The sequence below is a fragment of the Rhamphochromis longiceps genome, linkage group LG19, assembly GCF_057381845.1.
Source record: "Rhamphochromis longiceps isolate RC_006_pf linkage group LG19, R_longiceps_female_GT1.1, whole genome shotgun sequence".
In the NCBI taxonomy this organism is placed as follows: Eukaryota; Metazoa; Chordata; class Actinopteri; order Cichliformes; family Cichlidae; genus Rhamphochromis; species Rhamphochromis longiceps.
This window is the reverse complement of record NC_140575.1, coordinates 16478273-16506204: the sequence shown is the minus strand read 5'-3', so window position 1 is coordinate 16506204 and position 27932 is coordinate 16478273. Positions and strand designations below refer to the sequence as shown.

The following is a 27932-nucleotide window of genomic DNA, read 5'->3' as shown; positions in this document are numbered from 1 at the left end:
ATCTGTATGACTTCTTTAAGCCAAATTAAATACAGGTCCTGTGTGTCTCTTTCTGCTTCAGCTTTTACAAACATTTTTCTCTTATTTAATACTGAAAATTAAGTCTTAATAACAGAAACTGTGACTGAGATTTAACGATTTTAGGTTTTCTAGTTATTTATTTTCCCAAATTTTTAATCCTCCTCTGTGAAGCATTTCAGGAGGCCGGTCTGCACGAAGCACAGTACTGAAATAAAGTTATTATTATTGGTATTTAAAAAAAAGAAAAAAAGTAGAAACCATTGAGAGGTCATAGAAAATAGAGTTGAAATGCGCTCGCACATCTCTGCCTCCATCCATCCCTCTGTCCCTCTATCCAAATGGCAGTCGCAACTATGAAATCTGCTGTAATTGAATTTCAGATGGCTCCTCTTATTAAGTCATTAGCAGAAAAATATCCCTCTTTCAGTGAGAGAAGGGGAAAGAAAGAGGGAAAATTATAAGGGGAAGAAGAGGGGAGGAAGGCTGGTGAGGGAGAAAAAGAAAGCATAGCAGAGAAAGGCAGACAGGAGAAACATGGAGGAGAGAGGGGGCGGATAAAGAGGCTCTTTTGTGTTGAGTCAGAAACTCATTTTCTTGTGCGTGGCTGAAAGGAGTGGAGAGAGTGAAGTGTTCGTGCTTTCCTCCTGCTCTTTCTCCCCCTCTTCTGTCGCTCTCTCTCTCCCCATTTCAGACCTTTTCTCTCCCGCAGCGCCGCTCATTGTGGCGGTGTTCGACTCCTGTGATCACTTGAGACGGAGGGAGGCTGGAGGAGGAGAGGAGGCGAGGGGAGGAGAGAGGGAGCTTGTTAGCGCATTAGGAGTTGGGCCCACTGCTGGGATGTGTGTGTATGGCAATGTTTGTATGTAGGGGGTGTGTGCTGTGAGACTATATATAAAGTCTGTAGAGGTAGAAATGTGACTGTATGGTGTCTACAGAGAGCATCAAAACCCGGTTGTCAATTAATAATGTAATTAATAATTATTAATGCCATTATTCTTACACAGCACGTCTTTTATTCTGTCTTCCTTCTCTCTCCCCAACTGGCCCCGCCCCTCCCTGAGCCTGGTTCTGTCGGAGGTTTCTTCCTGTTAAAAGGGAGTTTTTCCTTCCCACTGTTGCCAAAGTACTTGCTCATAGTGGCTCATATGATTGCTGGGTTTTTCTCTTTATGTAGGGTCTACCTTACAGTATAAAGCGCCTTGAGGTGACTGCTGTTGTGGCACTGTATGAATAAAATTGAAATGAATTATTTAGTATTGTTTAGTTTAGTGGTTCGATCCCTGGCCACTCGAGTCGCATGCCAAAGCATCCTTGGGAAAGAATGACTTTTAGATTAAGTGCTTTGAGTGTAGAGTAGAAAAGCACTGTACAGGAACCAGTCCATTTATCTTGTTTGTGCATTGAAAAAACATGAAATTTTTAACCCAAGACATGAATTTTACTACATGAGCTTTTTTCCTATAACGACCTTTTTTTAACATCATGTGAAATAAAGTTTTGTTCTAAAGGCATACTGGGCAAGAGGTAATTGAAAAAAGTAATAAAAAAGTGAAAAATATGTTTGTCGATATACAATGATGAGGCACAAGCTCAGAATAACAGAAGGATGAGCTGCGTGGATCGTCATGGATCCTCAGCCAGGTAGTCTTGCTAGATGTTAAGTGGCGCAAGTACACCCATGGAAATAAATGAACTGGTTCCTGTGTGAAGTTTGCATGTTCCCCCTGTGCTCATGTAGGCTTTGTCCGAGTAGTCTGGATTTACCCTGCAGTCCAAACACGTGCGTTAGGCTGATTAGCGGTTCCAAATATGAGTGATGTAACAAAAGGTTTCTGAACATTGTGTTAAAATACAAAAACATCACAAAGCGACCAAAAAAAGAGAAGCAAATAAACCACAAAGAGCCTGAAGAGAAGCGGAATAACCACACACACACAAAAAAAAAAAAAAAAAAAAAAAAAAAAAAATTAAGATCCTTAAAAAGAAAAAAGAAAAAAAGGAAAAAAAAAACAATTCTAAAATAATTTGTTTTGCTATGAATAAAATCTAAGGACTTTAACTTAGTCTTATTAAGATTTACCGTAAGATCGACAAATAAGCTGCAGCAACAAACGTGTTATTACATCCCTAAAGGACGTTATGCCATTGGTTCTCTTGTCAGCAGAAATGTGGCTTAACCCCACTTATTGAGCTGATATTGAGCTATATCTGCATCCACAGTAAGAAATGGGGGCCCTGCTGTGGCACACTTGGTTGAGCAGGTAACCCGTATGCCAAAAGATGCAGGGGCTTTGGGTGAACTCTGCTCTTTTCCAACTTCCCAGGCTAAGACTGGCACTGTTGTGTTTTCCAGCTACCTTTACTTTCTCACTAAAAAGAAGAAAGACCAACAAGCCTTTAAATACACTTTATGACCTCCCTGCCTTGCACTTTGCAACTGAGGATGGGAAAAAAAATGCCTCCAATCAGTCTTATTGAATAGGATTAAAGAGGGGGAAAACATCTGAGCAATGTTGGTTTTAAAGTGTTAAAAGGAACAGGCAGTGTTTGCTGAAGGTCATCTCTTCCTGTAAATGAATAAAAATTGTTGTTTTAATAAGTAACAGAAATTAGAGTATTAAATCGACTAAAAATAAATTAAGAAAGAGCAGCACAGCCGGTGAAAAGCTAGAAACGTTCTTTAACCTTTTGATGCTGAATCTGAATAGCTAATTTCCTCTGGTCAGACAAGTGACTCTAATTTACACTCTAATTTAAAAAGGGTGAACATGAAGTACGGCTGCCCATCCTGTTTTTCCTGCTGTACTAACAACTTTTTATGATTTTCTATTTTGAGAAAATTGCATTAAAAAGCAGCACAACTTGTCCGTTTTCTTGTCTACGAGACACCTCTCATCAGAGGCGCGCACGCACACACACACACACACACACACACACACACACACACACACACACACACACACACACACACACACAGCTTATCTCACCCAGCATCTCCCAAACACACACACAACCCCCCCTATCTGTCCTCTGCACCCCGGGCATTGGAACAGACAACAGAGAGAAGGACATCAGAGGGATAATACAATTGGAAAAGCTTTACAGCGTGTAATGATAAACCTGTGCGTGTATGTGTGTGCGTCCACGCCCAAAGGAACAAGCTAATGGGTTTATATCTTTCTGTGATAGCAATGATATGGAGGGGCTTTGTGATTTCATTATGAGCGTGTGTGTGTGTCCACGTACGCCAAAGATGAAGACAGAGATAGGTTAGTCTAATGCACTACTTATTGCTCGACGTGCATGAAAAGACACACACACACACTCACATCAGACAATCGCATTTGCCCCTATTCATCTGCTCTTTAACCTGATGCAGAAACAGAGGCAGAGGAGAAAAAACAGACGTGATACATTAATTGGCCCCTTGTCACCCCACTATTTCACCCTTTGACTGAGACACACACACACACACACACACACACACACACACACACACACACACACACACACACACACACACCTACCTCCCTGTCACCACAGGGGAGCCTTAAAGCTGCCAGTGCAATTACAAGCTTTATTTAACCAGCACAGAGACACTAAAGTTCACACAGGCACAGCATGGGTGCTGGTGATTGTCACCAAGGCCGTAATAATAATTCCCTTATTAAGGAGATACATCCGCTTCTTATCTGCAGGCGGTTACACAATAAACCCCCCCCCCTCCTCACACACATATATCTTTACAATCACCGATATGAATCCTCATAATATGGATATAAAAGCTGACAAAGAAAGTAATTCCTCACCTCCCGCATGCATCACACAGATGTTAAATTCAAAGTAAAGGACTAGTTTTTGTACATCTTTCTGCTTCTAGCGGCCGATATAATCTGTTCATAATAAGCCTTGAAAGGTGAAAAGTAAAAGCCTGGCACGTTATATATAAAACAGAATGAACATTTTAGCTGAAATGACAAAACACAGCTGACAGGAAGTGTCAGAAATAAAAACTGCAGATCCTTAAGTGGGCGCTTGAGGCCCACTACAAAAGCGAGTAAGTCCCCATAGGCTCCTCATTGTTTTTGTGTAACTTAACACTAATTAACAAGTATCTGTATCTGTGAAAGGAACCCGACTAGTCTATGCCTCGGTAAACAAACTTGCTAATATTCACGAAAAGGTATGACTTCACATTCTGGATGTGAAAAAACAAACAAAAAAAACTACATAGAAACAAAAACACATGTCATGAAAACTAACACAACAAATGCAAAAGAACAGCTCAACAGCTATGTCCATCTTTCATTTACAGTCTATGCAATAAGGGTGGATTGACTGCCAAATATTTGTCAACCAAAAGAATTACGCTATTTTGGACAAATAATAAAATGCTCCTGCTTATTAAATGTGAATATATGGAGCTTGTCCTTCATCTTATTTGAGGCTTTGGGTTACTGATTGGACAAAATGTGCAATGCCAGAGGTTGTTACTTCCTTAGAAACACAATATGATTAAATTCAAACCATTTTTAGATCATTTGAAATCTCAAAAGAAGATGCTTATGTTTCAGACTGATGTCTTTCTGCAATCAAGAATTAAAATGTCAAAAAAATCAACTTGACAGAACAAGGGGACTTAAAGTTACCAAATAATTTGAATAAAAAGTCTGAAAACTTTATTGGTAACACTTAAAACACCTGCTAGGATGTTGCAGGTGCCCTTGAGATACACAAATCCTGCCCCACTTAGCGCTTATTAGCTGGGTAAAAATATTTTTTTTCCTTCTAATCCAATTATCACCAGTAATTAATCTTTCGCCAACACCCCCGTCTGTGCTCACGAACACTTTTTTCTTTCTGCCTCTTTAAGGCTAAATTCAACACGCCTGTTAGAGCTGATGACACACAGTCTGCTGTTCTGCACTTTGTCTCGGTCATCCGTGAGGGAACCCACCCTGAATCTTAAACACCTTATCACATAAAGAAACTTACATTCACACACCCGGCCACAAAGCGCATTCACGCACTTACACACTCACATACACACAACTGCAGATTAGCTTGTTTACCAGTCAGAGGGGGGCCTGCTCCAGCAAGGTGTGATCAAGCCACTGATGGCTGCGGCTCATGTGTCTGCACAGCTCTCGGTGACAAGCATGTATGCTTGCACACAAACACAGACACTCGCCCGCTCAGTCAGTCACGACATGAATCATGAATGTTGGAAATTAGGCCCAAAAACCCATCACGAGGCAGGAGTAACATTAAAGTAATGCACATCAGCTTTGATAATTGACACCTATGTATTGACTGCTAGTCACGCTGCTCTGCGGAGAGTTTACTAAAGAGCTGAGAAGAAACATCACTGCTTTGTGCTTGTGCAAAACGCTTCAGCTTACGAGCGCAAGAATACAAACTTGGACAGTCTTCATGATTCATGGTAATATTCAACTTGCTGCAGTAGCTGCAGTTTCTTAAAATGTTTAATGAGAACTGCAAGTTAATTACAAAAAAAAAGACTTGTACCCAGGTATTATTGTTTAATCACTACATTTAAAGAGTTCAATTATATTGTTCATGGGAAAGTAAAATGCACTCGAATATGGTGCTATGATTCTCTGATGTGCTGTTGTAGTGAATTTACCGTGTGGCCATTCACTACAGGATGGTTCAAGTGGACCGTGAAGGTCTGAAGGTCTACTAGAAGATGTGAATGACTACGGACAATCCCTACTGTGACCATCATCAAAATCTACACCGCGACAATGCTCGGATGACCTCAAGATGACCTCACAAGGAGCAGTACCCTCCATGGAGAAGAAGACTAGAGATGAAGAAGGTGCCTAAGAAGCACAGCAAGCTGCCTAAACCTGAGGCCTTAAAAACCGCCAAACACTCACAGCAGCTTAAAGAGGTATACTAGAAAGTTGGAAGGCAGGACAATAAACCAGCTGTACTCTACTAAGCCATCTATGGTGTACTCCCAGTAGCAGGGGAACACTATGAGAACAACCCCACCAAAGCTGGAGACAGAGCAATACTGGAATAGCATATAGGAGAAGGACGCAACCCATAACGGCAATGCTTAGTGGTTAGTGGATCTACAAGCAGACCACAGAAAAGAACTCAGCAGATACACAGGACGTTGTAGTTTTATGTGATCTGTCTTACTTACAACTGATTGTGAAATTTACTCCCTCCTAGAAATTCTACAAACTGACTTGTTGTAACACTGGCATCTTAATTCAGTACCACAAAATTCAGTGAGCTCTTTTAGAACAAATCATATCTCCACCAATGTTTGTAAAGGCAGCTTGCATTTTTAGGTTCTTAATTTCATGCACCTGTGGGACTGAAAAAAAAAATCCAACTTCAAAGCATAAGCGGTTCATCCCAAAACAATTATTCATTTGGTGTAGCTTAAAGTGTGAGCAGCCTTAAAGGAGGAGGAACTAAAACAGCTCCTAATCAAGCAAACCTAGTTTAGTCAAGGTCTAGAATAGAAATATAAAATGTGTTGAAATATGCTCTTAAGTTTAAAGGCTTTACTGTAAATTTAAACGTCATCTAAATAAGTCAAATTTGCTAAAAGCCACCTAAACTGCTGATGTAAAGATCATTTTATCCCTCCACCCATAGGGAGAAATACCACATAGATTTCTGTATTTAGGAGTCTCTAAATGTTTTTTCTCTCATGCATAATATCATAGTCTATGAGGTACAACCAAAACCAGCAAAAGTATGTGCCTGAGATGCAAAAGATTTCTGGTTCGAGACTAGAAGGAAACACACATCCATCCTCAGGGGGCCAGAACAGCCCGAGTCCAGATAAACGGGAGGGTTGCATCAGGAAGGATGCAAAAAATCAAATATGTGTATCCATCCACAGTGGCGACCTCTTGGGAAATAAGGAAGCAGTCAAAAGTACAAAATTAAGCTTTCAAAATAATCAGTGAAATTCAACTGAAAAACACCTGGGAATAACTTCTCTTTAACTCAAACACGGCCACATGTTAACTGTAACATCTGTCCACTTTCAAGTGTTTGGAAATCATAGCGCTAATATGTGACTGTGAAGCAGGCAGTCATCCTAGAAGCAACACACACATACACACAGACTTCCCCAAGGAGATGGGAAAGAGATTAGCCGTGACCCCTCCTCCTCACCCCTTTTCATTTCCTCTAACTACCCGACGGGAAACAATTAACCACCATCACCTCCCCCTCTGCAAGCATACACACAGACTTATATTCATTTCCTTACCCCTAACCCGCACTAATACACAGACCCTTAGCCTAATCCTGATTGTGTATGTGCCACTCAATGTGTGGCACTGATTTCTGTCAATCTGCCAGCAGAAGCTCCTCATGCACCGCAGAGTTGTATGCTCATTTACATCCAGATTTTAAATCATGGAGCAGCTTTACTCATGGAAGACTTTTTCACCAAGTGTTTTAAATGTACGTTTGTGATAGATTTATCAGTGAGAGCATGACGCAGGCATTGGTGCAGCTTTCTTTTAGATCAAAAGAAATGCTTCTCCAGTGTCTGACGGGTGCAGCGGAGCCTGCGGGAGGTTAAGGATAACATGACCCCATTTCAGCATCAGCAATAAGAAAATGTCTTCAATTTGTAAGGCTCTGCCCTCACCTTTCTACCGTGGTGAGAAACACACACATCCTTGTCACACACAGCAGATTGTAGCCTTACTGGGACAATAGGCTCTATTGTGGGAGTTGGCAAAGAGAAGCCAGGCAGGCCGCTAGGCGTTTGGCTGCCCTTGGTGTGTGTGTGTCTGTGTGTGTGTGTGTGTGGATATGGGGGATAATAGCGCTACATGCCCAGAGCTGCCACCATTTCAGTGGGAACAGAGTGTGAAAGCGAGAGAAAGGCAATGACGCTCACACACACACACACACACACACACACACACACACACACACACACACACTAAAAACAGAGCATCGCTATCATACTGAGCCATATGCTGACCCCAGCCTCAGTGCAGCTATCTCTGCCAATCAACTACTAGAGGGGACGTCCCACACAACCAACACACACACACACACACACACACACACACACACACACACACACACACACACACCCTTTAATCCTGAAAGTAACGTTTATACACATGCACTTCATGTTTACATTTTGTGTAAGTGTAAATGGTTAGGTGATATATTTGAAAATTCATGCACACACAAACATTTGCTGGCAGCCTGTGTGTGTGTGTGTGTGTCCGTGTGTGTATAGCAGCTTAGTGTCTCTCCAACATTGTTCCCCAAAAACCACAATCACACAGGAGCAGATGGAGGATGGCCACAGCCTACTCTTACACACACACACACACACACACACACACACACACACACACACACACACACACACACACACACACACACCGCAACACGGTGTTATCAGATGGTAGAGCAGCTGTAGTAGTTGCAGCTAGGTGACCAGTGGGCCAGCATGATGACTCTGCTTAGACGGACTCACGGTCACAAAACTCAACTTTAGCTTGGAAAACAGATTTTACTCAATAAGGTAAAGATTCAAGTCACCTCTTATAAAAAGCATCAGATTTAGAGATCAAGTTTCCACTTTCACACTCAGCTGATTTTGTGTTTGGTACAACAAACAAAATTTTACCTTCCTACTATGGTTTGTTTTGAAATTTTGTGCTTTTAAAAAATAATTCATGTCAGTTTTTAACATTTTGAGGACTCGTAACTATAAACACAGGAGACTGCTACATGAAAGCTTCAGGGCTGAAACACTTTTTAAGATCTTTTAATAATGAGAATCAAATGAATTTTACACCCACTCAAAGTGCCACGATCTAAAGGTTTACTTCAACTTTTTGTCATGAAATCAACATTACTTTAGTCAAGGACAAGCAGGCACATAAAAAAAGCAGGTTTTATGCTGCAGGCTGACATATGACTTTCCCACCTCTAATGGTGCATGCTTTCTTCATTCACAAGGGTAATATCAAAAGCAAAGCATTCTTGCAAACATGCACTGTAACCCATGTTTTCAAGTCTTAAAAGTAATGGTAAAAAACATTAAAGTTAATTACGAACAGCTTCGCAACTTTCCCCAGTAATAAATCCAAGGGAATTGTGATAGAGATGATCTACAGTAGGGCTACGCAAATCACATCTGGATCCCGACACGCTGGTGTCGCTTAAAGAGCGATGATACCCAGCAGTCTGCTCCACACTTTTATCTGGTCTAATCTATAAGTTCAGGAGGACTGATTCCAATCTGATGGGCTATTCTTTACGTGACTAAAGACTGGCTGCGTGTGTGCTAACACGAGTCATCAGCGGGAAGAGAAGGGAAGTTTCTAATACCAGCTTTGTGTTATTGTTCATCGTGACACGTGCGAGTGTAGTAAGGCCTATATGAAGAGTGTGTGCATGCATGTGTTGGGGAGTTTTGGACTGCTTCTGCTGCTGCAGTGAGCTGATATGTGAGATAGAGCTGTGCTTACACACAGCTGCCCCAGCAGCCTGGCACCCTGTGTGTGAGTGTGCTGTGTGGTTTTGGATGGCTCTGGTCACGGTGAATGAAAGATCAGAGAGAGAGAAAAGGCAGATGGACTGCCCTGAGGGCCAAGAGACAGAGAGAGGGGGAGAGAGGGAAGAAGGCAGACAGAGAGAGAGCGGGAGAGAGAGAGAACGGGAAAGAAAGACGAGAAAAATGCCAGTTAACACTGACATACTTTGTCTTGCCAACCTTCTCTCATTTTGCTTCTGTGTCAGCCCCTCAGCGAGGTCCTATCAGTCAATGTTACAATGCAGCACTCAGCTGAAGCTTTATGCAGAACTGAAGGAGATTCATACACAAGGACATCTAAGCCTCATGTATTCCGTGTTGCCGAATTCACAGGTATGTCAGGAAGATATGAATCATTCATCTCTCTTCAAATCTCAACTACTCTACAGTCAGAAAACCAGTGTACACATGTGAGCGTTGGCCCCAAGCTCACACCAATGGGAGGGTTGGGTTAGGAAGGTCTTCTGACGTAAAATCTTTGCTAAAACAAAAACATGCAGATCAAGAATGAGATTACCATACGATGACCGCTAGCAGTACTTACTAGTGCTAACTGACATTAGCCTTTCTGCTAAGCTGGACAAACTGTTTGATGCCCAACCACATTCAGTACAAAAGGTCAGAAAAGGGAAGCCAATGAAACTGGTCTTAAACCTTTAATAAACCTGTAATCCTTTCAACAGCCACCAGGGGGAGATACCTGTGGTTGCAAAGAAACTCCTGCTCCTGTAGAAGAATATGAGGACAAAAAGGCCTCGGGCCCTGATCTCTAAACACTTTCCTGATGAGTTTTTGAGCTCAGACACTCATTTCTGGTCATAATGACCAGAATATTAAGTCCATTTCATAGGTTCTGGTCCCTCATATATGGGGCAAAAATTTGCCAACAAATGCATAATCTTCGATGTAACATATCACAAGCATTTTAGTTTCTTTTAATTTTTTTGACATTAGGAGTCTCAAATGATTTCTATAACACTGAATGACAGGAATACAAAGCATGGGCTACTAATATTTGGTAACAATTTATTTACACATTTTTTACTTTATTTATTTTTTTATTATTGCAGTCCTTCATACTTGAGGGGACCTAGCTGGAAGAAAAATGCCAACAGGGAAATATTATTGAGAAAAGTTTGTCTTAAAGGGTTGCTATTACATCATGAAGCGACTTTCCCTCACTTTAGGACAATGAGAATGAACAGACAAGAAAAAGATCTGGGGGAGAAAAACTGAATGAAGAACGAAAAGTAATAAATGTGAAAAAGATGAAAAACAGACAGTACGACAGAGATAGAAAAAAAGGATTTGCGAAGATAAAGGAATTAGAGTGACAAGAGAGACAATGCAGGGACAGAATTAGGGAGGAAGATAGAGGAAAAGATGATGAGGGCCACAGATACGAGATAGAAGCAGGAGGAGGTGGAAAAGGCCACAAGAAGACGTACAGGGATGTGAGTGTAAAGATAGATGGTCCCAGAGTTTGAGGGAGGGAGGGAGGGAGGAAAGGAGTGACAGAAGTGGGGGACACAAAGGGAGGGAGAGGTGGAGAGACAGATAAGAGGAGCAGAGTGGTGTGTGTAGCACAGAGATGGGGAGTCAATAATGACTGATTACTGTAATTCAGGCTGTCAGAGACATCGGCCTGCTGCTACCACCAATCGATATGCGCCAGGACACTTTCAGACACACACAAACACCCCAAAACAAGCATGCGTGACACAAGTGTGTCACCAAGTGCACATGCTCACAAACAAACGTGCGCAGTGGGTAAACGGACGTGCACACACAGTCTCGCACGGAAACGCAGGACATGTGGACGCTAGCAGAGGTGTCTACATGTCTGCACACTCGCTCAAGATTGCTGGAGTAACACAAAAAACACAAACAGACATGAAGGTGGGGAAGAAGCAGTGGGCGCACAAAAACGCACATACACCTACACAAAGCTGTCGGGAGGGGGGGTGTTTGCTCACGAGCTACAGCCCCACACTGAGCCTAACAGCCTGTGTATCACTAGCAGAGCGAAATGGCTTCCTCGCCCTGTCCTTTCCCTCGTCTATCCACATGGTCCACCATCTTTCATCACCTGCACTATGTACAGGGCAGGTGACAAAGTAAAGGTGGGGGGGAAGTGATGCCACATGCCACCAGAACAGCTCCAAGCAGTTTTGACCCTGAATCACAGAGGCTCTGGAACTGTACTGCATGGATGAACACCAATCTTTCAAAGGATTTTCTCCCTCAGAATAATGTCTAACACCTCAGTGCCAAATCCCCCACATGTGTGCACCTTCCAGGTGAACTGGATGACTTGGACAAAGTCTGATAACTGAAGCTGCCTGATACCAAAAGGCTCTACTCTTGGGAAACATAGGAAACACAAGTTAGGCTGCAGTCTGAGAGCAAAGTGGCTCTACACCGATACTAAGGTATCTTTGGGGTCTTTGAGATATAATGGGGACATTCGGGCTTTGCATGTGAAGAGAAGGATTTCAAATTTAATACTGAATTAAACACTTCATGTTAGTCATCTCACTGCAGCATTCTGGTAGAAATAAAAAAAAAATAATAATAATAATAAGGAATTACAATCGTTCAGCCTAGAAGTTAAAAGCACCTGTTTTTCAGCATGAAGGTGATCACTCAGAAAAACTTTGTATTGACGATTCTCTTTCAAAGGGACAAGTGGAACCAAAGCATGTCTGCACAAAGTCCCTCACGACAAAACGGAGCCACCGGATCCTCTCACTGTAGGGAATAGATAAGATAAGATAAGATAACCTTTATTAGTCCCACACGTGGGAAATTTGTTTTGTCACAGCAGGAAGTGATTATGTTTTTCCTTTAATTGGTCATCAGGCAGTTTTGAACACAAAGAAAAGAGAGAACACAAAGATGTGCACACAGACATGGGGGACAATTACTGTTTTGGTTTTTGTGTTTGTTTGTTTTTTAGTTTCACAGTCTTTCTTTAAAAAAATATTGGTTGAAAAATGTTAATTAATCTGCATGTTTTTATATTGATTCACTTGGATTTCTGTACCTCTTGTGTCCATGTAAGTGTAATCAAGAGTGTGTATGAATGTGGATACTTATCTGGCTGTGTGTCTCTGAGACCAGAGAGCAAAGCCTCTCATTTAGGAACAGCATTAGAGAGGAGAGTCATCGATAATTATCGACCACGGCTTCTTCCAAACCATCGCTTCGGATCAGGCAGACAGACTGCATGCACACCTGTCTGTCTGCCTTTCTCTCCTTGCACACACGGATTCACAGACACACACATATACACACCCTCCGAATGTGCATCCCAATCTTCTCTGCCTGGCCACGCACGGGTAAACACGCACACTTGATATATAGCACTTCAGAGGCAACTAAATGCAGCTCTATCAAACGAGCTCTCATATTCTGAAAGCTGCACAGCACTGGACATTGATCTGCTATTCTTAATCCTCCAACCCAACATTCTCTCTCACACTCACACGTGCAACGATTTCAAAAGCTCACACAGCAAAACGACATTCTCACAACTTCAATGTAAGTTTTTAAAACATCTCATCATTTGAGAGCATGTGGAATTGTGGATGACAGGGCAAGTCATAAAAAATTAAATAAATAAATAAATAAATATCAAGGTGATGCAAAACTGCTAAAAATAGTTTTAGACTGCATTTAGTGGACTTAAGAGTTTAATGTAACACTAAAAAAGCTACAACCACAGTACAAAAGAAAAAGAGATTGAAGGCCTTTTCTGCACGAGGCTGCAAAGGACGATATGCTGTCAGCTGTCAGCAAGCCTACCTGTTTCAGTGAAGGTTAGACACAGTGATATTTAAAGTGTTTTGCAAACTCTTTCAGGCCAATAATAATAAAATACTCCCCTGAATTCTTCTGAGCAATCATTTGGAAAAAAAGAAAGAAAGAAATTAGATATGTATTTGGTGTGACTCTCGTTCACCTTGATACTTAAAACTTTGCAAAGTGCAGGAATAGCTGAAGTCTTCAGACCTAAACAGAGAGCTGGTAATAGCATAAATCCACGTGCTGCAGACCTTTGAGTTTTGAATGAAGTTTTTTTTCCTGAAGTTTGTGGCAAAAGAGTCTTGTGAGGTTAAATATCTCTTAAAACGCAAACATAATACATAACAATATAAATAATATGCTAATATAACACAAGAAAAGAGAAAAACCAGAGAGAAAACTCATTTTCAGCATCCTACCTTTGCCTTTTTATCCTAAATTTTCATATGAGGGTTTTAAAGGATACAAGTTCTGGTAGAGAGGGATGAGGGATTTAAGGGCCCGGCTCGCGTTGATAGCTGTCGCTCTCACCATGGTGGGCAAAATCTTCATGTCCACAATGGCTCCATCAAACAGCGGACCAAAGAAAGGAACCTACAGAGAACAAAACTGGCATTAAATCCACGTTTATTCCTTTATATAGTTCAAATTAGATTTTTTTTTTTTTTAAAGAAAACCCTGAAAAGTCTAGATTTTTATGAAACAGTGGGAGTTACTCAGTTCTACTGAACCGACCCTGACAAGTAATGATTGACGCCACAGATTTTTGTAATGATACAATATTTGATTCAGGCTTTGACTTTCCCATATAATTCAATGCTTTGCTTGTGGAATCCACCAAAGAAACTAATGCCGGACTTTTATTGAGTTTATTTGTGGACCAGGTCTCCAAGCCATGCGCTCTGTGGCCGAATACATGTGCTTTCAGGACAACAACAAAGGGAATATCTTATCTAACTTGTTTTTGGATTCATGATAATTCAATATTTTTCCCTGCAGAATGAATGAAAGAGAATACGATTATGTTATTAGTGCTGTGGTATCTATGTCACAGAGAAAAAAAAAGCAGCATTTTATTGTGTTAGGGCTTGTTTGAAATAGAGTTATGCCATCAGTGCTGTGGTATTAATGTCTGTGTGCTTTAGACTGATACATTAACCAGATCAGAAAGACTTGGGGCAAGACTCTCTCTAGGATTGTTAGTCAATCTGGATGCATATCTGTGGGGTCTGGTAGGAAACATAAAATCATGGACCAAATATTGTTCTCATTTTTTTTCTCCAACCAAATTTTCCCCAAATCCACACAAGTCTAAGTATAAAAAAAAATACAAAAATGGCTAACTAAGTAAGACTTTTAATAAGTGAACATTTCACTTATTTAACATTTCATTGTTGCTTTGCCACAAATACAGCTAAAAAAGGCTGCATTTAGAAAAGTGTTTCGATTTTTCCTTTAATTTGGCACTGCTGCCACTGATAATGGGAAAGATTACATTGATTGGCCAACAATTCCCACAAAAGGTGACACAGATAGCCATCAGTGATAAGCTCAGGGGGCAGTTAAATTACCATGCCAGGTTTTAATAATGAGCTTTAAAGGTCTGTGTGTAAGGAACAACTGCCTAGTCCTGCGTGTTTACCTCTGGTTTTTTGAGTATGTGGATGGAATACATGTGGTTCTTCATGGGGTAGATGATGATTAGCACATCTCCGAACTCAGTGGGGATGATCCCGCGGCGGTAGTCCCTGGAATGTTCTGACCAGACGATGTGGACTTCGTCGTTGCCAAGATGTCTGAGCTGGAGAGGCAAAAAAGAAAGAAAAGAAATTAATAGAATCAAAATGGAAGAAAAATATACATTATTACTCAAACACCAACATTGACCGAGAGGGATCTGCAAACGGAGCTGGATAGGCTGTATCCATCATAACCCCAAGGCTTTGAAGTCTGTGTGTATATGTGGTTTAGGTGGCCCTGGCCGTGATGGAGTGCGTGTGTGAAGATGGAGAGTGGACAACAAGACAAAGTGAAGCCCCGGAAAGATGGAGTAGGGGCTCGAAGACAGATGGGATTGTGTGTGATCCTCTGACTGTGTGTGAGATTCACACCCACGCCGACTACAGTCGGGGCTGGTGACAGCTCAGTCATTAACCTTGATGTCTGCCAAAACACACACCCCCACCTGCCACCTCTGGGAGGTGGCAGGTGGGGGTTGTCCTCCAGAAGGTGTGTACAGAGGTCTCTGTACACACCTTCTGATAGCTGCCAGTCTTGTCCTCGGCCATGAGACAAACACGCTGAAGACAGATCCTTTTAAATGTTTAACTGCAGTTACTTTTATGACTAATTAAATAGTGCACCGGGATGCAAAGTTTAATGATGTAATTTGGTTTGTAGACATCACATACTGTATTTTACACATGGTGGGATTTATGTTACACTACCCGTTACATACATTAGTGCCTATAACTTATCAGCTAGTCCAGTTCAAAGACTGGAACTAGTGAAGGTGAGGCCTTACAGTCAACTGTCAGCTTACTGCTGCCCATCAGAGAGATGAGTTACTACGGAGCCCCGCAGGGGACATGGGAGAAAAAAAAAATTAAGACGGACTTTTGCGAGATCTCGCAAAACTTTTAGCCGCATTCTTCGGACGCCGGCTCGAAGCCGACCGGGAGGTCGAGGCACGATTTGCCGGGAAAGCGATGTTCCTCCCGGCTGTAGTGGGTCTCGACCTCCCGTTAGCTTCGAGCTAACGGGAAGAATGCGGCTAAAACTTTTGCGAGATCCCGAGATAGTTTTGCGAGATCCCGAGATAGTTTTGCGAGATCCCGAGATAGTTTTGCGAGATCCCGAGATAGTTTTGCGAGATCCCGAGATAGTTTTGCGAGATCCCGAGATAGTTTTGCGAGATCCCGAGATAGTTTTGCGAGATCCCGAGATAGTTTTGCGAGATCCCGAGATAGTTTTGCGAGATCCCGAGATAGTTTTGCGAGATCCCGAGATAGTTTTGCGAGATCCCGAGATAGTTTTGCGAGATCCCGAGATAGTTTTGCGAGATCCCGAGATAGTTTTGCGAGATCCCGAGATAGTTTTGCGAGATCCCGAGATAGTTTTGCGAGATCCCGAGATAGTTTTGCGAGATCCCGAGATAGTTTTGCGAGATCCCGAGATAGTTTTGCGAGATCCCGAGATAGTTTTGCGAGATCCCGAGATAGTTTTGCGAGATCCCGAGATAGTTTTGCGAGATCCCGAGATAGTTTTGCGAGATCCCGAGATAGTTTTGCGAGATCCCGAGATAGTTTTGCGAGATCCCGAGATAGTTTTGCGAGATCCCGAGATAGTTTTGCGAGATCCCGAGATAGTTTTGCGAGATCCCGAGATAGTTTTGCGAGATCCCGAGATAGTTTTGCGAGATCCCGAGATAGTTTTGCGAGATCCCGAGATAGTTTTGCGAGATCCCGAGATAGTTTTGCGAGATCCCGAGATAGTTTTGCGAGATCCCGAGATAGTTTTGCGAGATCCCGAGATAGTTTTGCGAGATCCCGAGATAGTTTTGCGAGATCCCGAGATAGTTTTGCGAGATCCCGAGATAGTTTTGCGAGATCCCGAGATAGTTTTGCGAGATCCCGAGATAGTTTTGCGAGATCCCGAGATAGTTTTGCGAGATCCCGAGATAGTTTTGCGAGATCCCGAGATAGTTTTGCGAGATCCCGAGATAGTTTTGCGAGATCCCGAGATAGTTTTGCGAGATCCCGAGATAGTTTTGCGAGATCCCGAGATAGTTTTGCGAGATCCCGAGATAGTTTTGCGAGATCCCGAGATAGTTTTGCGAGATCCCGAGATAGTTTTGCGAGATCCCGAGATAGTTTTGCGAGATCCCGAGATAGTTTTGCGAGATCCCGAGATAGTTTTGCGAGATCCCGAGATAGTTTTGCGAGATCCCGAGATAGTTTTGCGAGATCCCGAGATAGTTTTGCGAGATCCCGAGATAGTTTTGCGAGATCCCGAGATAGTTTTGCGAGATCCCGAGATAGTTTTGCGAGATCCCGAGATAGTTTTGCGAGATCCCGAGATAGTTTTGCGAGATCCCGAGATAGTTTTGCGAGATCCCGAGATAGTTTTGCGAGATCCCGAGATAGTTTTGCGAGATCCCGAGATAGTTTTGCGAGATCCCGAGATAGTTTTGCGAGATCCCGAGATAGTTTTGCGAGATCCCGAGATAGTTTTGCGAGATCCCGAGATAGTTTTGCGAGATCCCGAGATAGTTTTGCGAGATCCCGAGATAGTTTTGCGAGATCCCGAGATAGTTTTGCGAGATCCCGAGATAGTTTTGCGAGATCCCGAGATAGTTTTGCGAGATCCCGAGATAGTTTTGCGAGATCCCGAGATAGTTTTGCGAGATCCCGAGATAGTTTTGCGAGATCCCGAGATAGTTTTGCGAGATCCCGAGATAGTTTTGCGAGATCCCGAGATAGTTTTGCGAGATCCCGAGATAGTTTTGCGAGATCCCGAGATAGTTTTGCGAGATCCCGAGATAGTTTTGCGAGATCCCGAGATAGTTTTGCGAGATCCCGAGATAGTTTTGCGAGATCCCGAGATAGTTTTGCGAGATCCCGAGATAGTTTTGCGAGATCCCGAGATAGTTTTGCGAGATCCCGAGATAGTTTTGCGAGATCCCGAGATAGTTTTGCGAGATCCCGAGATAGTTTTGCGAGATCCCGAGATAGTTTTGCGAGATCCCGAGATAGTTTTGCGAGATCCCGAGATAGTTTTGCGAGATCCCGAGATAGTTTTGCGAGATCCCGAGATAGTTTTGCGAGATCCCGAGATAGTTTTGCGAGATCCCGAGATAGTTTTGCGAGATCCCGAGATAGTTTTGCGAGATCCCGAGATAGTTTTGCGAGATCCCGAGATAGTTTTGCGAGATCCCGAGATAGTTTTGCGAGATCCCGAGATAGTTTTGCGAGATCCCGAGATAGTTTTGCGAGATCCCGAGATAGTTTTGCGAGATCCCGAGATAGTTTTGCGAGATCCCGAGATAGTTTTGCGAGATCCCGAGATAGTTTTGCGAGATCCCGAGATAGTTTTGCGAGATCCCGAGATAGTTTTGCGAGATCCCGAGATAGTTTTGCGAGATCTCGCAAAAGTCCGTCTTAATTTTTTTTTCTCCCATGTCCCCTGCGGGGCTCCGTAGTTACAACAGTACAGTTGTTTCGATGGGGATATTAGTTATTAACTGGGTTATTTTAGTCTTTGTGAACTGACTCACTTGTTTAGCCAGCATCAAGTGGCCACTGGAGGAATTGCAGGTTTTTGCACTTTTGCATTGACCCTGGAGTTCATCGCTTGATCCTAGCTCGTATACAAGCTTGGGGTCAACTAAATTTTTTTTTTTTTTAAATGTAAGCATTATTTAACACATTTGGACGTGATTTCGCCAACATGCAGCACTGACTTGAATTTACCTGAATACAGTGAGTTATAGGCTTAATTAACCTGACAGAACTTGATGGGAAAAGCATAAAGTTGATATATCTGTGAAGTTTTGCCTTGAATAAATCTAAACCCCCTCCTGTGTCTGCAGGATACTCACAGTCATCAGTAATACTGGGAACTGATGCTCTTTCCATTACTGCACTTTAAGAAAGAGTTATGAGCCTCAAGTCGTATTTTTTGGGTGTCAGAACAATTAGGTGGCACAGTTTAAGGCAGTCTGGAGTCTTGGTGTCTGATATGCCTCTCTGAGCTGTACTTTTATTTTAAAAATGTTTCAGTGACGAAGCTCAGAGTGATGTCATCTCTGATGCCACGATCACCTGGTGTAATGCAGCTTTAATCATTTAATCGTGTTTTGCACAGATGAGACAGACCACGACGTAGACCTGGAAAAATGTCCTGCGATGGACAACACTGTTTGTATTTTCAGTGGGTGGCAATGATAAATCTCAGTTTAACCTGTTTGTGGACACGTTTGTCAAACTGTGTCTGTAAGCCTGTGTACACTCGCTTTGTCCAGCATTAACACAAATGTATGGCTGTGCGGTTATTTGGGCAGATGGATGTGAATGAAACCTGCCGTGGATGTGTGTTTGTGTCACGTTAAACGGGTTCACAGTGGCGTGTGTGCGTGTCCGTATGTGACTATGCGTGTTTGATGGGGCCATCAGCTGATCAGGGAGACTGATGGTGTCGGACCAGGCGGTGATAATCCAATCAGGAGCCTGAAGCGACGTGATAGGCCGAGAAGCAGGAAGTATGATCTGATTATGGGGACATTATGGCCATGTGCAGAGCGCCCAGTGCCTGGGGGATGACAGGTGTGTACACAGACACACACACACACAACCGCACACACGCACAATAAACCTGGCTGCCTAGAGGCTGATACAACCCCACGCGCCACACTGCACAAATACAGGCGTGATTGCTCCGAGGAATTATTGAATGCATTGGTGTGGGGTAGAAGCACTGACATCAGAGTGGTGTGAGTGTGTACCTATGCTCATCAAAGAGGTGTGGGTGGACGAAAAGAAGGACTAAGGAGTTCTTGTCCCCTCACTACATAAAAGAAGTGAAATTAGAACAATAAGCATGCTCATTATTACTAATTACTCTTTTCCACAGCACATAAAACACAGTCAGATGTAGTCTGGGAGATGTTTCCATCCATCTATCAAGCAATTTTGACAATTTTTGAAATGTCACAGTGGTTTTTTGTGTTGCCCAAAACAGCAAATAAAGTGCTGCTAATGACACATATTTCATACTTAATTGCGACTGGTTATAAATTTACTACTGCTACAGTGGGGAGCACTATTAACACTCTATAAGAAACAAAAAAACAAAAAACACCGAAGAGGAACTAGCACCCTTCACAGAGAGCCTGTATACATCCATCTGCATGTCTAGATAAACTGTGTCGAGTGTGTTACCTTCTTGGTGAGGTTAAGGTCCTGGTCGTGGGGCATGCGAGTGGAGACGTGGTAGATGACCTCAGTAGTGGAAGTGGCGTAGTAAGGAGTGGTCTGGCCTGTGCTGCGATTTCTCTGAAGGCCTCCCATGAAACCACAGTGAGTGGGCAGGTCCACCTAAATGGCCCAAGCACACAAACAATATCAAGCGAGGTCCATTTAGCAAAATATAACCTCTGCGTTCAGTTAGCTTATTTCATATTATGTAAGGCTATAAATGCTGTGGATTGTGTTCACGCTATATTCTTGTCCCTAAACATCTAATCAAAGTGCTAACATATTATAAAGAAAACAAGTTTTTGTCAGTAGCAGTAAATGATCCTAAATAACCAGCTAATTTCCCAAATTTCAAACTTCCTTTCTCCAGATTTTAATTCTTGAACTCTGCTGGAATAGCACTGCATGGATTCTAGTTCAAAATATAACTATTTATCTTTTACTTCGGCTTAATGTTCCACCTCTGTCTGAAACGAGCCACTTTAGCTCCTTCCCCTTTAAGCCAGTGGTTCACGCCCTTCTAAGCCCCCACAATTTTTATCAACAATCACCAGTGAAAAACAATCCAAGCTCTGAGGCATAGCATATGAGTATCTGCAAACTGTTTTAACTTATTTTGCCTAATTAAAATGTGAATTTTCCTCCTGGCATCCTCCTGATTGGCTGCCATTCACAAACAGAAGGTTTGAACAAGGTGGGCCACAGCTGTGTGCCAAAGCTGATCATATTAAACCTTAGAGTACATGTATTCACTAAAGATGACTTAAGCAGAATTCACAGTATTTGGTTTCATAGGCTGAAATATTACTGTTATTGCATTAATTATGTGTTTTGCTTCATCACACACTGCTAAAAAGAATAAAACATACAGGTGACTGTTTAGGTTTTCATTACTTTGAAATGGTCCTGATAATGCTAAATCCATAATAATGATAAGTAATATATGTATAAATGTGTTCTCACCTCCCACCCCAGTCCAGAAACAAAGTCCTCATATGCCTGGCTGCCAGCTGTGTTAGTCAGTATGGAGTGTTTGTCCTCTTGGCCTTCAGCCACGTAAAATACTGCAATTTTATGGGTTTCACGGCTGGAAGAGAATGAAGAAAAAACAAAACAAAACAGATGAGAACCTATTAAAGCTGCAACACCAAACCGGTTCAAAGTATGATCCGACAAAAAGCTGAATGAACAGAAAAGATGGATTTTTTCCAGGCTCCTCACCACTGCCGTGAATCCAGGTTCTTCAGCTCTCTCAGTAATTTCTCATTCTTCCTCAGCAAGTGAAAACTACTCCTGTAAGACAGAAGTGCACAAGTCAGGAACCATTAATCATCATTAAGATTGAACTGCCTGATCACTGCCCGGCTGTCACTCCTGTCTCTACTAATTAGCTGGTTGCAGGTTTTTGTCACCCTCACACAATGGCAAAATAAGAAGTGCTGTTTAAAGTCCACAAGGGTTTAAAGCATGACAATGTTGTTTTTCCCCCTCATTTTGGACCATACTATCATACTATTGAAGGGGATTTAAAAATAATAATAATCAAACAATCAAGGTGAGACTGAAATGGAGACTTTTAGCTTTAATTCAAGGAGTTTAACAATATTACCTGTTGCACTGCATGATCTATTTAGGAATTATAGGTATCTTTAAACATAGTCCCTGATCACTTCTTGCCTCTGAATGGACCTTTTAGCCTTTAACTATGCAGTAAATGTCCTGCACTAGCCTCACATCTGTCACTTTTGACTTCCCCATGCAGTACCACAGTTCTTCTATTGACACCCTATAACATGCTTCTTCTAGATCCACAAACTCAGCGCTTGAGGAAAAAAACCCTCATTTTAATACAAGACTATAGAGAGGAGGAGTGGAGACTGAGGAAGACGCACACTGACAGATCACCCATAAATTACCACAACCCAGATTTTAAAGAAGGATTTTAACATTCAGTCCCTTGTGGCTAATCTGTTTGGGTCCTCTAAATCATTTTAACGTGGGCTGGGGGTTACCAGCTGTTGTTGACAGCTGTGGTTGTCCAGTAATTGCTACTACTAAACACAATCACATAATAATAATAATAATAATACATTTTATTTAAATAGCGCCTTTCAAAGCACCCAAGGACACTGTACAACAGATAAAAACTGGAAATATACACAATGGTAAAAATAGAAGATAAAAGTTAAAACATACAGAAATTTAAGAATAGGCAATTTTAAACAGATGAGTTTTGAGGGTGGACTTAAAAAGAGAGAATGAACTAATATTTCTGAGGTCCGGGGGTAGGGAATTCCAAAGTCGAGGGGCAGAGCAGCTAAAGGCCCTCCCTCCCATTGTGATCAGACGAGCAGAGGGAACAGAGAGAGAAAGAGAAGATGAAGATCTGAGGCAGCGGGATGGGAGCTTCATCTGTAATAAGTCAGAGAGGTACGGTGGAGAGAGAGAATGAATAGCCTTGAATGTATACAGAATTATTTTAAAATGGATGCGAAATTTGACCGGGAGCCAGTGAAGTTGCTTCAGGATTGGGGAGATGTGGTGGGTAGAAGAAGTCCTAGTAATAATACGGGCAGCAGAGTTCTGGACACGTTGGAGCTTGTTGATAGATTTTTGTGTGAGGCCAAATAATAATGAGTTGCAGTAGTCAATTCTAGAGATAACAAGATTATGGATGAGAATGGCAGTGGCGTGAGGTGTGAGGAAGGGGCGGAGGCGATTAATGTTACGGAGTTGGAAATATGCTGCACGTGTAATATTATTGATATGTGAGTTAAAGGATAATGTGCTATCGAGAATGACACCCAAGCTTTTCACAGAGGGAGAGATAGGGACCAGTGAGTTATTGATGGTGAGAGAGAAATTGTTAATTCTGGATAGCAGTCGTTTAGTGCCAACCAGAAGAAGTTCCGATTTATTGCTGTTGAGTTTAAGAAAGTTGGAGGAGAACCAAGAATTAAGTTCAGCTATACAGAGGATGAGGGAGGGTGGAGGAAGAGTAGAGTCAGGTTTGGTAGAGAGATAGAGCTGGGTGTCATCGGCGTAGCAGTGGAACTGAATATTATATTTACGAAAAATATGTCCGAGTGGAAGAAGGTAGATGATGAAAAGAAGGGGCCCGAGGACAGATCCCTGGGGCACCCCAGTGGATAAAGGAGAAAGCTGAGAAGTGAAGGATTTTAATTGAATGAACTGAGTGCGGTCAGATAGGTATGATTTAAACCAGGCTAGTGGAGTGTGAGAGAGACCAATAGAAGCTAATCTGCTAAGGAGAATGGGATGAGAGATGGTGTCAAAAGCTGCACTCAGATCAAGAAGGATAAGGATGGAGAGGAGACCAGAATCAGCTGCTATAAGAAGGTCGTTTGTTATTTTTATAAGAGCAGTTTCAGTGCTATGTAGAGGACGAAAGCCAGACTGGAACTGTTCATAAAGGTTATTATCAGTTAGGTGAAGATGGACTTGTGAAGCAACTATTTTTTCAAGGATAGCATGTTGGTTTTCCTGTAGGTCTGTCTAAAATGGCTTCAGGGGGTATTTGCAGTCCAATTTTTACTATGTTTTGTTCTCAATATAAAACAAAATGTGTGTAAGAGGCAGGGGAGGTGCTGGGTTTCTGAAGCTGCTGCCTCAACTCTGGCCTTACAAATACAGATTACTGGGTTTTAATATAAATGAGCAAATGCAGCCACACATCACAGGGCCTGCAGTTTATGTCGACGCCACTTTCAGGGTCCAAACATAAAAGAAAAGGGACATTATTATTAATGAAAACAAAAGCCTTTCATGCAGACTAACTTGTCCTGAGGCCGTTCAAAGTGTCCCAGCGACCAGCCCCCAACCTCTGCACCGCTGATATAAAACCTAGACTCGAGCGGTGAAGCTTGGAGTGGACTGATAATGACACGTCACTCTTTTCACTCTTAGAGAAAGGGGAAAAACGGGATAGAAAGAGCAGGAGATAAAGAGAGAGAGAGAACGAGAGGGGGACAGCAATTTGGTCTTTATTAAACTGATACTTGGTAATGGCCTCATTCTCTGCTCTCAAAGACTCCATTTACACCCTGGATTATAGGGAAAAGCATAAAAGGGAACACACACATGCACGCACGTAGGTGACTGTCAGTATCTTAGTATCTGTAATGCCCCATATGAATACCTGGAGAGACAATAACACATGATTAGACAATCTCTTCTTTTCTTTCATCCTTGTCCGTCTATTCTCCCTTTTCTCCAACATCCAAATTTCTCATTTTTACCTTCCAAATCCACTCACCTTTTCTGGCACCATGTCATTTTTTTTAAAATTTACTGTCTACATTTACATGTGCCTCATTTCATCCTGTTTTCTGATTTGCCACTTCACGCTCGATCATTCTCTCCTCTTCTTTTATTCTAACTCCAAATGGGTTGAATTTGATCAATAGAGCACTATACTCATTATCACACACTCTTTATACACACACACTCACACACAAGCACAGTGTGTTAAGAAGTCTATTGTGCAGGCTGAATGCAGAAAGTGTAATTCCCTGGATAAAGTATAAAGAGCGATGAGGGTCCATTAGATGGCTGGGCACTTTTAAAGTGATACCCCGACATTGTGTATTTTAGCCCAGAGTCACTGAGAAGATGAAATGCTGTGCATTATGAATGGCAAAATGTGAAGTGTAATGAAAAAAGAAAAAAAAAAGGGCACGCTGTTGAATTTGAATCTTTTTTTGTTTCATTTGCATTAAGCAAGAATATGCTTTGCTCAAAGAGACACTCCAGATCGAAAACAGCCTGTTAGTTAGTATAGCTTGTACAAAAATGATGTTTTATGGCTTTTAAATGACAGAATAAACCATCGTGTCTTAATGGAAAGAATAATATATTCATAAAATTAAACTAGAGAGTAAAAAAAATATCCATGTTAAAAACTAAAACTCATTTGGAGTAACATTATCTAAGGGCTATAGATATATTTTCATGAGATACGGGATGCAACAAGGTTGTTTATATCAATATAGTGTGATTGTGTGTTATATTTTTTAGTAAAGCCTTTGTGACGGTACCATATAATAACTATGTTGCACTTACACATCTAGCAACAGTTGGTAAAGTCCGCTGCGTTGTAGAAACGATAAAAGAAATCACCTCTTTTCAAAGTCACCACCATACACTGACAAATATTTTTACTGTAGTAGAATTTTAATGCGACTACTGTGTGCTGTGACTGTTGTGTTTCAACCAGGATTAAAACACAAAGCTAAAAACTGCAGTTTCCCTACTGGCCATTTAATCCACATTAACTCTGATGTTAAAATGACAGTTTTAAAAGTCTTTAACAAGGCAGGCTGAAAATAAGCTAATGAGAAGTTCCTGAAGCCTGCATTCTTTTTAATCGTCTCCAGGGGGCGATAGCCGTGGCTGCAAAAATACTTCTGGTCCTAAAGAAGTCATTGGGAAATTATCTCCTGACTCTAACCTCTGTAAATACTTTCCAAACAAGTTTATGCTGCTTATTTTGGGTCATAATGTTTAAAACATTAGGTCCGTTTTAAATTTGGGCCATTTTATATTTTAGAAATGAGGATTATCCAGGTTTTCTTTTGTATTTGAATTTTAACTGAACATTTAGATATTACCCTGTGGACCACAACTCATCTTAAAAACAGAGGTACATTACACAGCCTTAATAATCCCTTTTAAAGTGATCATTAACATAAAGTTTAGAAGTGGCACAAATACTGTTGATAAAAAGCGAACATAAATATCATTAACCCAAAATTCCAGTTTAATTTCGGATTGTCACAGCGTGCAGTGCTCGATCTTACCTCTTCTCCCAGGAGTTGAGCCCCAGTATGTTGATCAGTAGTCTGCAGTAATAGAAGGCCGACTGTGGCGTCTGAGTCTCTGGTTCAGTCTGATGCACGGCTCTCATGTTCAGCTCCTCACCTCTCTGAAACATTCGATTGCTTCATTTTAATGCACAAAAACCAAAAAATTAAATAAAACATGGAAAATACAACAATGAGCGCCAGCCACCACTGAGGCTTATGACAACAAACATAATGGTGGTGCTTTTAATCACGCTACACTAAACCAAGTGTTTTTCTCAGATTATTTTCAAATCAGAATGATGTAAAATCAATTTTAATACACTCACTGGCCACTTTGTTAGGTACACCTGTTCAGCTGCTTGTTAATACAAATACCTAATCAACAATCCCATGGCAGCAACTCGGTGCATTCAGGCATAAACATGGTCATATGACCTGCTGAAGCTCAAACTGAGCATCATAATTCAGAGCAAAGGTGATTTAAGTGGTTGTTGGTGTCAGATGGTCTGGATATTTCAGAAAGTGCTGATCTGCTGGGATTTTCTCAGACACCCATAACTAGAAGACCACACTGAGAGACACTCCTGTCAGCTAAGAACAGGAAAATGATACCACAATACCACAAAGCTGTATAACAAAAGATTAGAGAAACATTTTCTGGTTTGATGAGTCTCAATTTCTGCTGTGACATAACAATGGTAGATCCAGGATTTGGTGTAAACGTGAAGGCTATTCTGTTTTTTTTATCACTGGTCAGGCTGCTGGTGTAATGGTGTGTGGCATAAGATTTCTTTGGGCCCATAAATACCAACTGAACATCATTTAAATGCCACAGCCGATCTGAGTATTACTGACAGGCTGACATGCCCATCTCTATATGACTACAGTGTACCCATCTCCAGAAGGATAACATATCATGTCAGAAACCTCATATCACCTCAAATAAGTTTTTTTTTTTTTGGAACATGACAAAGAGTCAGTGTACTCAAATAGCCTTCACAGTCACCAGCTCTCAAACCAAAAGAGAAGCATTGGGATGCAATGGAACAGGAGACTCACATCACAGGATGTGCAGCTGACACACCTGGGTGATGCCATCATGTTAACATGGAAAAAAAATCTTTGAAGAATGATTCCAGCACCTTGTTGAATCTATGCCATGAAGAATTAGGGTTGCTCTAAATGCAAAATTGGGGAGCCCTCTGTGGCATTAGCAAGGTGTAACTAGCAAATTTACCAGTGAGTGTAGATGAACTTTTTTCCTTCAGAAATGCTGGATTCACTGATAAAATAAACAACAGTTTTGGTATTATGAGTTAGCTTCTCTGTGTTTAGGAGGCATGTTCCTTTGATTCTGTGCAGTAGGGACAACAAAGCTTTTTCTACAATAGACACGTTGACTTATTTTAACAGAAAAATCATGACATATATTAGCAATGGCTGAAAAAAACAAAACAAACAATAACTCTTAAAACAAGTCTGACGATAGAACTGTAATAAATCCCCACATAGGGAAACACATGCTGTACTGCATGTGTGAAGGTCCAATAACTAAAGGCTCGGGAGTTTAATGATTGCTATTGATGTGAACATAGGCAGCACGCACATGAAGGACGAAGTCTCTCTCAGCAGCACTTTGTTTCAGGATGGCATTGATCACATCGTTCTCCTGCTTCTCTGAAACACACACTGGAGGAGGTGCTGGGATGTTGAGCGGCATACCTGTGGGAACCA

At 41.7% G+C, this 27932-nt stretch overlaps 1 protein-coding gene across 8 annotated transcripts in view; it reads right to left on the bottom strand.

Annotated features, from left to right (window-relative positions):
• The window catches only part of ralgapa1 (Ral GTPase activating protein catalytic subunit alpha 1), a 76776-nt gene that overhangs the window by 10219 nt on the left and 38625 nt on the right, over positions 1 to 27932 (bottom strand). For all 8 annotated transcript variants that reach the window (XM_085390563.1, XM_085390564.1, XM_085390557.1 and 5 more), the window contains 7 exons: positions 27805 to 27920; positions 26193 to 26317; positions 21595 to 21666; positions 21337 to 21460; positions 20338 to 20493; positions 15042 to 15200; positions 13866 to 13993 (listed from right to left, as the gene is read on the bottom strand). In XM_085390563.1, the coding sequence (XP_085246689.1) occupies positions 13866 to 13993; positions 15042 to 15200; positions 20338 to 20493; positions 21337 to 21460; positions 21595 to 21666; positions 26193 to 26317; positions 27805 to 27920 (880 nt within the window). The remainder of the gene's footprint in view (positions 1 to 13865; positions 13994 to 15041; positions 15201 to 20337; positions 20494 to 21336; positions 21461 to 21594; positions 21667 to 26192; positions 26318 to 27804; positions 27921 to 27932) is intronic.